Source organism: Cucurbita pepo, chromosome 3 (assembly GCF_057944985.1).
Source record: "Cucurbita pepo subsp. pepo isolate OVF chromosome 3, ASM5794498v1, whole genome shotgun sequence".
NCBI classification, from domain to species: Eukaryota; Viridiplantae; Streptophyta; class Magnoliopsida; order Cucurbitales; family Cucurbitaceae; genus Cucurbita; species Cucurbita pepo.
Window position 1 is genome coordinate 13,375,266 of NC_141800.1, and position 11,722 is coordinate 13,386,987.

The window sequence follows — 11,722 nt, forward strand, 5'->3', positions numbered from 1 at the left end:
CTAACCTTCGAGTGAAATGGTATCGCCTTTTGTGTTTTGTCTTTGAATGATAGACCGGGTTCCTCGCCAACTACATGACACTCTAACTATCTACCTGAAGAATCTTCTCACGCTGCTTCTTACCTAATTCTTCTAGATAATCTGTCATCCATATCATCTCCTTTCCAGCTTTAGCTATTGCCACGTACTCAGCCTCAACAGATGAAAGAGCAACGCATTTCTGAAGCCTAGACATCCCATCATCCATGGCTTGCTCCCACTTTGTTGTATCCTCCAACTATAGGGCCTCGTCAAGGGGTTTTCGTTCCCCTTCATCAATCACCAACCGATAGTGTAAAGAACGTACATACCTATCTGGTACTCTGATAGTTCTGGATGATCTTTTCAACACTTGCTCAGGTGTCACTTGCTCCGCTTCTGGTTCCTCAGCAATAGTCTCAAGAGTTTCTTGAGTATCCACTACAACATCACTAGGTGAATCTTTCAGCAACTCAACCTCAACTCCCACTTGTTTCACCTCTAGTTACTCAGCAACAATCTCAAGAGTTTCTTGAGTATCTGCTACATCACTAGTTGAATCTTTCAGCAACTCAACCTCAACTCCCACTTGCTTTGTTGTCCCGGAACCTTTCTTCAATTCTTTGGCAGTCTTTGTGAAGCTAACTCGTTTTTATTTGCTCATAACATAGTTCACACAAGGACTCATATCAACAGATTTCAGACTTTCCAAAATTCTTTCCACAGCCAGCATCTTCATTCTTTTAATGCTCATATGTCCAAGTCTATTGTGTCATAGACTTGAATTGGAAGCACTCTCAGCAACAGCAGTCATGTTCATACACCTTGCAGTGGTGTACAAGGTTCCAGATTTTGTGCCACGTGCTACCACCATAGCACTCTTCACAATCTTCCAAGAACTCTTCCCAAACTTTGTTGCATAACCTGTGCTATCCAACTGACCAATAGAGGTCAGGTTCTTCTTGAGACCAGGAATATATCTGACATCCTATAATTCCACTGATTTTCTGCCGGAGTTTTTATGCAGACATCCCCTTTTCTTTCGATCTTCAAATCTTTGTTGTCGGCAAGATACACCTCAAAATTTCCAGACTTGAAATTTCTAAACAACTCTTTATTTGGAGACGAATGAAAAGATGCAACTGAATCCAAAATCTAGGATTCAATTGGACTGTCCACGCTAAGGATTAAAGCATCCCCAATGTCTTCTGCTGAATGTAACGAATCATCGTCATCCTCTGATTTGTGATTTTGTTTCCTCTTTGTATAATATGCCCGAAAGTGACCTTTTTTTCCACAACTCCAACACTTTACATTTGGTTTGTTTGGAGATTTTCCTCGGTTCCTTGATTTGGATCGCCCATTGGTTGGGCCCTTTGATTTACTTCTTCCCCTTCGATCAACACTGAGAGAATTGTCGGATGAATCTCCGATTTCTCGTTTGCGAATACTTTCGCTAAGAACTACATCTTGAATTTCATCGAACTTCAGTTTATCAGATCCTCGTGAACTGCTGATTGCGGCAACAACAGTATTCCACGACTCAGGTAAAGATGACATCAAAATCAATGCTTTAATTTCATCCTCGAAATTAATTTCCACTGAACTCAGTTGACTTACAATCATATTGATTCGTTTATATGGCCAGCAACAGATCCTCCTTCAAACATTTGTAGATTGAACAGCCTCCGCATCAAATACACCTTGTTCATAGCCGACAATTTCTCGTACATATTCGACTTCAACAACAGATCTGACGTTGTCTTCTCCTTGATAATATTGAACGTCACGTTTCTGAACAGCGTCAACTGGATCAACCCTAAAGCCTTACGATCCTTGAGCTTCCACTGCTCCGTGGTCATAGTATCCGACTTCACCCCCAACAAGGATTCGTGAAGACCTTTCTGGTATAGACAATCTTCAATCTGCATCTTTCATAAACTAAAATCGGATCCATCAAATTTTTCAATTCCAATCTTTGAAATTTCCATCTTCACAGATCGTAGTGAATCTCGTCTCGCTCTGATACCATTTGTTAAGATCGCTCACAACGCACACTTGATCAAGATGAACCCAAAGAATAGGGCGAGAAAATTCAAGGAAGAATATTGGCTAAAGGTTTATTAATGACTTCAGGTATGTAAAACAAGATACAATACAGAGAATGAAGAAAAGTACATTTTGAACATTTTGAGATCACTGCCTGCCTAGTGGGTATATATATAGTTTCAATTTACAAAATATAGCTTTCAAAGATTTAGAGATATAATCTACCAAATATATCTCTATCAAATTTTTATCAAATATCTACCATATATCTCTGTAAGATATTTACAAAATATCTTCAAAATATATCTCTACCAGATCCAGGCATCAGGCTCCATATCCCAACAAAGCTTACAACATAGGAGAAACCTTGACTTAGCAAGCATGCGTCCAAGAATTAATCAGAAAACCTAATTCACATAGGGGAAGAAAGAGATGAGGCCAGATGTGTAGAGACCTTTTTCTGTTTTTTCTATTTCTTTTTTTTTTTTTTTTTTTTTTTTTTTTTTGTAATGTAGGGAAAGATGAAGAAACAGAAAAGAAAAAAAAGCGAGAAAGAAAATGGGGAATGCAAGAGCAAATAGGAGAGTACACAAACCTTTTATTTTACATTGTTGTTCTTTTTTTTTCTTTTTTCTTTCTTTTTTTTTTAGAGTTCCCAGCTTCCTCTTATTTGTAAGACTAACTCAGCTATGCTTAAATTATATACATAAATGGTATACAGAGGCACTAAAGCATTGAAGGCAGCTTATCGTACGGTGTCCTAACATGGCTTCTAGTAATGTCCTTGATGCATGGGCACCCAGAAAGTGCCATACTAATCTCTAACTCATTCTTCAGCATCTCCAGCACTGTTCTTACTCCTCCTTCTCCCTTTGCTGCCAGTCCAAATAAAACTGGTCTCCCTATCTGAATCAAATCACAACCATTTCTAACATGAGAGGGGAGAGCCATGCCCATAATCAAAGACAAGAAACAAGAAACAGAATTCAATTATAAGTTGAAACCAAGAACCCCAGGATTTTATCCAACATCATTTAGCACAGATCTAACATTGGAGACCTTTTATGTGTGAAAACAAGTGTAATCCCGTTGTAACTTGGAACGAAACTATAGAGTATCTAATAGGTCACTGAAGTTATAATTCTATGTCTAATAGGTTCTTAACTTTAAAAAAATGTCAAATAGGTCCCAACTTTCAATTCAGTATTCAACATGTCCCAAATATATTCAAATTAATAAAGATTAACTTATCTAATAAATATAAAAATTGAATCTTATGTTCGAATGAGCCTTAAATTTTTAAGTTCGTGTTTAATAGTACGTTCGTGAATTTACAAAAATGTTGAATACATCAAGAACTTTATCATACATATAGTTGAAAAATTCGGAGGCCTAATAGACTTAACTAAAAGTTTAAGAACCTATTAGATATAAAAGTTCATGGATTAATCAGATACAAATCTTAAAGTTTAGGGATTTAACTAAAAATATGTAATGTTTTAGTGGGTGGTATAGAACTTACAAGGACTGCCTGGGCCCCGAGGGCTAATGCCTTAAACACATCTGTACCCCGCCTCACACCTCCATCTAAGAGAACAGGAATTTTGCCCTTGACAGCATGAACAACCTGCATCAAACTTCCTGTGTTAAAAAACCGAACTGATGGAAGATTATTACAGTTACAAGTAAAGCAACTGTATAGATGAAGTTGATAAGCTTGACTCTCAGTCTAATCTAGTTCAAGTCATGTGAAATTAATTTATGCAGGAATTGAAGTAATTTTATCTCCTTGTTTTCACAGCTGTTGCTAATATAGTAGTACACAATGAAACTTACCTCTTCAAGGACAGAAATAGTGGCAGGAGCAAAGTCCAGTTGGCGGGCTCCATGGTTGGAGACAATAATTCCATCAACACCAGCTTCCACAGCTTTAGTTGCTGCCATTCATCAAACATGTTCGAGAACTAAATGACTGATCAATTGACATTAACACAACTCATAAACCCAGACGGAGATAAAAGAAGGCTCATTTCTTGATTCTAATATCGTTAACACATAACTGAACCTTACCATCTTCATGAGTGAGAATCCCCTTTATCAGAATTGGCAGACTAGTGGTTGATCTTAACCACATTATATCCTGTGGATGGTAAAATATTATACCTAAACTGGAAAGAAAATAGACATAAAAAGAATCTGAGCAGCTTATTGGACATACTTCCCAGCGCAGAGATGCATCCAACGTCATGTTGGCATAAGTTTCGAACTTTGAACCTTCATCCTACATAAGATCGTGAGTCGCAAGTAAGCCTATGCAATAGAAATGAGGTTTTTAATTTGATATGAATTAAGATACATGGAAGTGTGCTTGAGGGAAAGTAAAAGGAAACTTGGATGTATGCACATCCCAGATTACTGATCAAGCAAGATTCAAAAATTCCTCCATTGTATTAGTAAGTGGTAATTCCAATATTCTAAACCGGATTTTATCAAAATAATACTCACAGCGTTAACGTCAAAAGACATGAGGCCATCAAGATTCTTCATTGGTGGTCTAATCATCCTACAAATTTAACCAAGTGTTTTTCCAGATGAGACAAAAACCAAGGCATAGCTTACAATTGGGATGCAAGATAAAGGTACTAATAAGTTTCTATGGAAAGAAACTGAAACGAAATATTGCTACTTGTTCTTTATGTCAGCCTCCCTTCTACCAAGTCGAGGAGCATCAGCAGTCAGGACAATTGCCTTGTATCCAAATCTCTCAGCTCTTTGTGCTAGAAGAGCCGAGATATCGCGCCTTTTGTAAATCTGATGATTACAGAATAAAAACTAAAATTAAGACTTGCGAACAACTGGATTGCTGCAATAGGAAAGAATTGAAAAAGGGATAGCAAAATGTGCAAAAGAAGCGTCATTTACATATAATTGAAAGAAACGGACAGCATTGCAGCTAGAGGCAACTTCCTCTATTGAACAGGTCGAAGAGTAAGACAGAATCTACAAACAAAAGCAACTTAACTCAATTAGCAAATTCAGCAAGTAAAATAACTTATAGCTTGTAGTCACATTAGTACCATTATAGTTTTTGCAGCAGCAGCTGCCCTGGCCGTGGCTTGTTCTCCTGAAAAATCAAAGATATCATCAAGAAAAAGTAGAATGAAAATCAATTCTCAACTAAGCAATATACCAAAAGGTTTACCCTCATGGAATGCCAACTTATGTGCAGCAGTGGGGGCAACCAGGATAGGTGCGGAGATGCGATGGCCCAATATGGTTGTTGACATATCAATTTGGCTCACGTCCACGAGAACTCGAGGTCGAATCCTGAAAACCATAGAAACCATGACTAACATATAGCGTGACGTTTTCAAAGAAATCGTTAGTTAGCTTCAAAATTACATGATTCTACAGAAAGCTTGTATGTTCTCTCTAAGTGTGTGTTCGTCCTCAGCCCCTCCTGCGTAGAAATCATAGTACATTTTTGGAAGTTTCAACCTAGCCATTTCTTTGAAGTCATTCACATTCACTGGTTCAGAAGACATTTTACCCTGACAAAAAAGAGACCAGAACATCCTTAAGAGATTGATACTTATATGTGTTAAGAAAAGAGTAACAGGTGCCACCCAAAGATCTAGTAGCCACTAAAGGTCTTGAAGCACAGTGGATTGAATTAAGAGGATTTTCTCAACTCTCTAAAAGTTTATAATAAGAGACTTATGGTACCATGGATTTAGGATGATGCATTCAAATAAATGAGACAAGAGCGAGTTCTCCACAACACCCAGTAAACAAGCAAGAGCAAAGTAAACCAGAACAAAAGGCATAGCTACAATGGTTGTTTTAAGATTTGGTCTGTAATCCTCTAGGAAGGACTGAAGATGGATCAATATGTTGTTCAAACAGTTGAAGAATATGGGAAGGTCTTGCCCAAAAGTTCGACCATTGAATTGTGTTCTTTAATCATCTTTTGAAACAAAAACTTGAAAAAATGGAAGGAGTATCTTACATGATATGCAACTTTATTTTCTCTACTACGATCTTATTCTACTTATTGAGGAGGGGGAGATACGAAGCTTCCCCGTTTCCCCACTGAAACATACAGTACCAACATACTGGTTAACCAAAATTCATATGTCGAACATGACACACTAGCATTTACAAAGGCATCACAACCAGGGAAAAGCAAGATGTCCCACGAACCTTTTTTCTCAGTAATCTTAACGAAAACTTACATTAAGAAAGCAGTAGATCAGCAAAAAGTAAAGCTTACAGATGGAATCTAAGGAATAACACTTCGTCACTTTCATGGAAAACAGAAAAATATGATGATCGCCGCAAACAATTTAAAAGACTGGAATCAGATTTTACCTTGATGTTGTAATTTTGACCTAAGCTCGAAGGTGCAGCCTTCAGTGGAGAATGGGTCGAGAAGTTGAAGTAGTTGAGGACAGAAATTTTGCTAATGAATACGTGCACCATAGAAAATATCTATCAAACAGACCAGTGTTGACAACTTTGACATTGATGATCCCAATGTGGAGGCCAGCTATTCCTCATTATCAAACAGACCAGTGTGCTATTCCTCATTATCAAATAGAGCAGTGGCAGGATTAAGGCCTGTTGTCATTTATCAATCGCACCACAAATCAGCTCTGTTGCTTTCCAGAGATGTGGCAAGATTAATTCTTCCATAACCAATTCATAACAAGGGATGGGTTGGGTTAGCTTGGATTGTATTTCAGGTAGGGTTGAGTTCATTTTTTCTAAACCCGAATTGAATCGGTTCAGTTTTGGGTTCATGGGCAAAACCTTTGAGTTGACCCGAGCCAAACAAAAATATATAAAATATATTAAGAATTTTTTTTAGTAATGAGTTTGCCAGAGTGATACTGAGGTTTCTACAGGAACCCTGGGTTTGACGCTAGACACATTTTATACCATTTTTATAATTTTCGCTGGTTGTTTTTTTATTGAGGTTTGACGCTAGACACATTTTATACCATTTTTATAATTTTCGTTTGTTGGTTTTTTTATTGATTTTTTTTTTTTTCTTTTGTCAATAATTATACATGATTTGTGTTTGTATGTGAATTTTTAATATATTTTATCTAAGATTGTATTCGAATAATTATCATTTTCAAGAAATATCGGTATTTAGTTATTTATAGTAAATTTTTAATATATTTTATATCCGAATAATTATAAATTGTGAATAAATAAAACTTCAAAAAAAAATTGGTAACCCAACCCGAAAATAGAGATTTTTTTTTTTCAATAATTATAAATTGATTTATGTTTGTATGTGAATTTTTAATATATTTTATCTAAGATTGTATCCGAATAATTATAAATTGTGGATAAATAAAACTCAAAAAATAATTATAAATTGTGGATAAATAAAACGGGGTTGTGAAAACACGCCCTTCAATTATATAACTGAACGAAACATTTCGGGTTGGGTTGTGAAAACACGCCCTTCAATTATATAACTGAATGCTGTCAAGTAAACATAAAATCCAGATGTTAGACGAACACGACTCTCTGGTATGATATTGTCTACTTTGAGCATAAGCTCTCATGTTTGCTCAAAATGCCTCATACTAATGGAAAGAGTATTCTTGATTATAAATTCATGATCATTCCCTAAATAAGCGGTTGTGGGACTTTCATCATCCAACACCAGACACTTCTAAAATAATAGTATGAACACCGTCAATGAATATGGGAAGAAATGGAACCAAAATAGTTCAAGAATGTTTCAGTTCCAACCATACATTATGGTTTGGTGTCAAAGTCCAAAATCGGCTTTAGACTATGATCTTGGTATTGCCTAAATGGTGGCCTAATGAATGCATGACAAGAATATAACTTATGTGATTTCATTGCGCATGGAATGCAAACTTGGGTGATGCGAGGATACTGGAAAACATAAGAGCCGGTTTCAATAGACATCTTCGAAGGTTCATTCCGTCCTCTTGATAGTTTCTTAAACAACGTTTTGCTTGCTGCTCAGCATCTCTCAAATCACGACCATTATCTAGTCCATCAGCATAAGACCATCAGAACACGGGCAATCATTATCAGCTTCACCATCTTTGATTTAACACCTATGTAACTTTGATAAAATTTGAAACACCATTCGGCAAGTTCGTCAAATTGTCTCATAAACAAGAAACAATTTGAATATGCTTGGGACCGAAAACTTGAAATACCTAGATTACATCAAAGAAAATAAAGAGACAGAAAAAGAAAACAACGATGAAATTAAGATATGTACGTATTGGTGATTTAAAACCTTCAACATTTGTTCCGAATATCACAATGATCGTATTTCCAAGTCCCTTCCCACTTCCAGTGCAAACTCAACAATAAACATATAGACCGAAGAAACACATTTTCTGTAATTCTAACAAACCGAACTAAATAACGGAAATCCTTGAAATTCCGCCAAATTCGCTCGGTTTAAGAGTGACATCCATCTGATTATTAGCGTAAACTACAATTATAATGAAGACGCGTGTTCTTCATCTGAGACAACATTTTGCAAAAAAAAATGAACCGATTGTTTTCTAAATCCAACAATGATTAAACAGAACACGAACTCATTTAAAGTTCCAATTACAATTCATAGCAACAACGAAGTCATTTACCCCAAAGAAAAGTACGATACAAAATCAATCCCGAATCATGATCAGCGGAAACACTAAAGAAAAATCAGAGGGAAAGCCAGTAAAGTAAAGCAAATTTTTCATTTGGTTTAGGGAAATTAACGGACTGTAAAAACAATTGGGATATATTTGCGGTCATAGCCTCCTAGATTTATCCGACGTGGATAAACGTGGTAATTTTTGTTCTTGTTTTAATTTCTGTAAATTTTGTAAATTCGTTTACTAATTTTAATTTTAAAAAATGTCTTAAAAATAAATAAGCTTATTCATTTAATGTCATTTTCTAAAAAATTTATAAAATTTATACTTATTGAACTCATAAATAAATTTATTAAAAGGAAAAGATTAAGATCGAGAAATTATAACAAAATTCGAGTAAAATTGATTTTTTTAAAAAATAATAATAATAACTTATATCTCTTAAATTATATTAATTTTCATTTTAATTTTTAATTCCATCAAATTTTATCTAATTACAAAATAAAATAATTTAATAATAAAAAAAATTGGCCTTTTGAAATATAATTCTAATTATGTGTACGATCCTTTGTTATTTAATCAATCAATAATCGACATTAAAATAGTCTATCAATAATTGACATAAAAATAATAACACTAGAAGTCCATAATTGATTGATAAAATGGTCCATTATTAATAATTTATTTATTTATGATCCTAAATATTAAAAAAAAAATTATTAAATTGTTTGTGTACATGACAACAAATATTCCCGTCATTATCATATATTTTAATTTTATTTAAACTTATCTTAATTTTTGTAGCGCTTAAATTATTTAATTGCATCGATTTATTTAATTTGATATTTATGGAAAAGATGAGATAGTAGACAGTCCGGTGTCCTTTAAAAGAGAAATTAATAGTTTACTTAGTATTTAATTAAGCTGTTAATTTAGGATTAATGGGTGTTTTAGAATTAATTAGTTTTTTCTATTTATAAATTTAATTTTTTAATAAATAAAAACTAAATAATTATCAAAAACAGACACAGTAATTATATAGGATTTACACATACAAAATCTAATATTATGAAAGAGATTTGTACAAAAAAAAAAAAAAAACAGTGAAATTAGAAACGTTCATTTTGTTCTTCCTCACCTCCGTTCCGTTGTTCTCCTCTATCGGTCAACGATCTAATGCAGTTATTACAATCCTGAAATAATAATCACAAATTATGTCAGTCATTAGTTCACAGGTAACGATTCATTAATTTAAGAAATGGTCATGGGTTTATAATTAAATAATACTATCTCTATTAGTACAAGTTCTTTTGAGGAAGCCCAAAACAAAGTCGTCAGAACTTATGCTCAGAGTGGACAATATCATACCATTGTAGAGAGTGTGTTCATTTAACATGGTATCAGAGTCATGCCCCTAAACTTAGCCATGTTAATAGAATCCTCAAATATCGAACAAAAGCATAGTAAAAAAATGACTAAGACTCCAAAAGAGGAAGTGTATCGGCTAATTTAGAGAATGATCATGGGTTTGTAATCAAATAATACTATTTTTATTGGTACAAGGCATTTTGAGAAAATCCAAAGCACTGCCACCAGAGCTTATGAATTTTTTTAAAATAAGTCGGTTAAGGAGGGATTTTCACACATTTATAATCGGAGGGAGACAAACTAACCAATCATAAACAGATGGGCTGGTTTGTTCAGGTCCTTCGAGAGGGCGGCGGCGGGGAGGGTAATCAATGGTTCTTCTTCTGGTGAGTCTCTTCACGTGGTCCCCTCTCGGTGTCTCCGGAGCTGCATCAACACCGTACGATCCAGTCAAAGTCAAGAGATACGACTGGATTCCAACACAAAAGTTTACTACTTACGAGTTGACGGTGGAGTCCGCGGAGTTGAAGGGGCGATCGGGGATTCAGGGAAGGAGGCCTGGGAGAGCGTGGGGCTGGGGATTTCGATTCTTGGAGGAAGATTAGAGACGGCGTCGTTTGATAACATGGGCGGAGATCTAGAGGCGGAGAAGGAATTGTACTTACGGAGACGGCTGAGGCCGGAATCCGGCGCCGGACCGGCCAGGGTGTCGTCCCATAATTTTTGGAGGAAACTCATAGTGGAATTAATTAGGAGTAGAAGACGGTGGTGGTGGTGGTGGGTTGTGCTAAATAATGAACATCATGGACTGAAAAGTCTTTGACATTAAATGATTTGATTTGATTGAGTGGCGTTGCTTCCTTCCGCCTTCTACCTGGCTTTGCAGCTCCGGAATCAACTACTTCGCTAATATGTTCTATTTTATAAATAATCACCTTATTTGGATTGGTCTACAAACAAGGTTGAAATCTACCGTCTGTTGTGATGTGTCTAAGTGCATATATCACTGCACTTCCACTTGACACCTAATAAACGGCTCATCTCGCTGTGACCTCCTCTTGAATTCTCAAGACTTCTGTCGCTCCATCTCTGCAGGGGCAAAGAACCCATCGTTGTCTCGGCTGTGCTACCGGAGGCTCTGGGGAAGTCGAAATAGGAGAGCACTCATCTTGGAGTGGGCTTACTACTTAGATGCTTTCAGCAGTCATCCGCTCTGCACTTGGCTACCCAGCGTTTACCGTGGGCGCGATAACCTTTGGAGCCATTTTTTTTTACCGTATAGAGAGTGATATGAACCCAAAGACATCAATCATACAATATGTTTCAATAAAGATGTGAAGAAAATATTGTTGAAATTACAAAAGATATTTCAATTCAGGCCACATTGAAGAAGAATGAAGTTTCATGTTATAAATTTTGGGTGGATTACAATTTAGAGTAAGTTAGAGTTATTGTATTTCATTAATGTATTTTAAGACTCTTTATTTACTTTAGGTTACAATTACATAATGGTTAATTGTGACCATTAAGTATGAATGTTACAACTATTGAAATGCTTTAATAATTTCATTTTGAGGCTATATAAAGCCATATACGTTGTATTTGTAAGTAAGACTTGGAAAATATAGTAAAAGAAG

General features: G+C 35.6%; 2 protein-coding genes across 4 annotated transcripts; both read right to left on the minus strand.

Moving 5' to 3' along the window:
• Positions 1-2,633: 2,633 nt before the first annotated feature.
• Positions 2,634-6,657, minus strand: LOC111790355 (peroxisomal (S)-2-hydroxyacid oxidase GLO4). Of its 3 annotated transcripts, none has more exons than XM_023671232.2 (12): positions 6,439-6,657; positions 5,470-5,618; positions 5,270-5,394; positions 5,145-5,191; positions 4,990-5,067; positions 4,754-4,878; positions 4,573-4,630; positions 4,286-4,348; positions 4,138-4,207; positions 3,904-4,004; positions 3,590-3,694; positions 2,634-2,973 (listed from the first exon to the last, which is right to left on the minus strand). In XM_023671232.2, the coding sequence occupies exons 1-12, from the start codon at positions 6,547-6,549 to the stop codon at positions 2,794-2,796; spliced, it is 1,212 nt and encodes a 403-aa protein (XP_023527000.2). In that variant the 5' UTR covers positions 6,550-6,657; the 3' UTR covers positions 2,634-2,793. The 3 variants fall into 3 exon arrangements, with proteins under 3 accessions (XP_023527000.2, XP_086978342.1, XP_086978343.1); XM_087122216.1 differs by lacking the exon at positions 6,439-6,657 and adding an exon at positions 6,341-6,424; XM_087122217.1 differs by lacking the exon at positions 6,439-6,657 and adding an exon at positions 6,077-6,224.
• A 3,072-nt stretch (positions 6,658-9,729) lies between these two features.
• LOC111790383 (dormancy-associated protein homolog 4) lies at positions 9,730-10,875 on the minus strand. The gene is made up of 3 exons (XM_023671270.2): positions 10,586-10,875; positions 10,391-10,511; positions 9,730-9,910 (listed from the first exon to the last, which is right to left on the minus strand). Exons 1-3 carry the CDS (start codon positions 10,821-10,823, stop codon positions 9,883-9,885), a joined length of 387 nt encoding a protein of 128 aa, XP_023527038.1. The 5' UTR covers positions 10,824-10,875; the 3' UTR covers positions 9,730-9,882.
• Between the last annotated feature and the right edge of the window lie 847 nt (positions 10,876-11,722).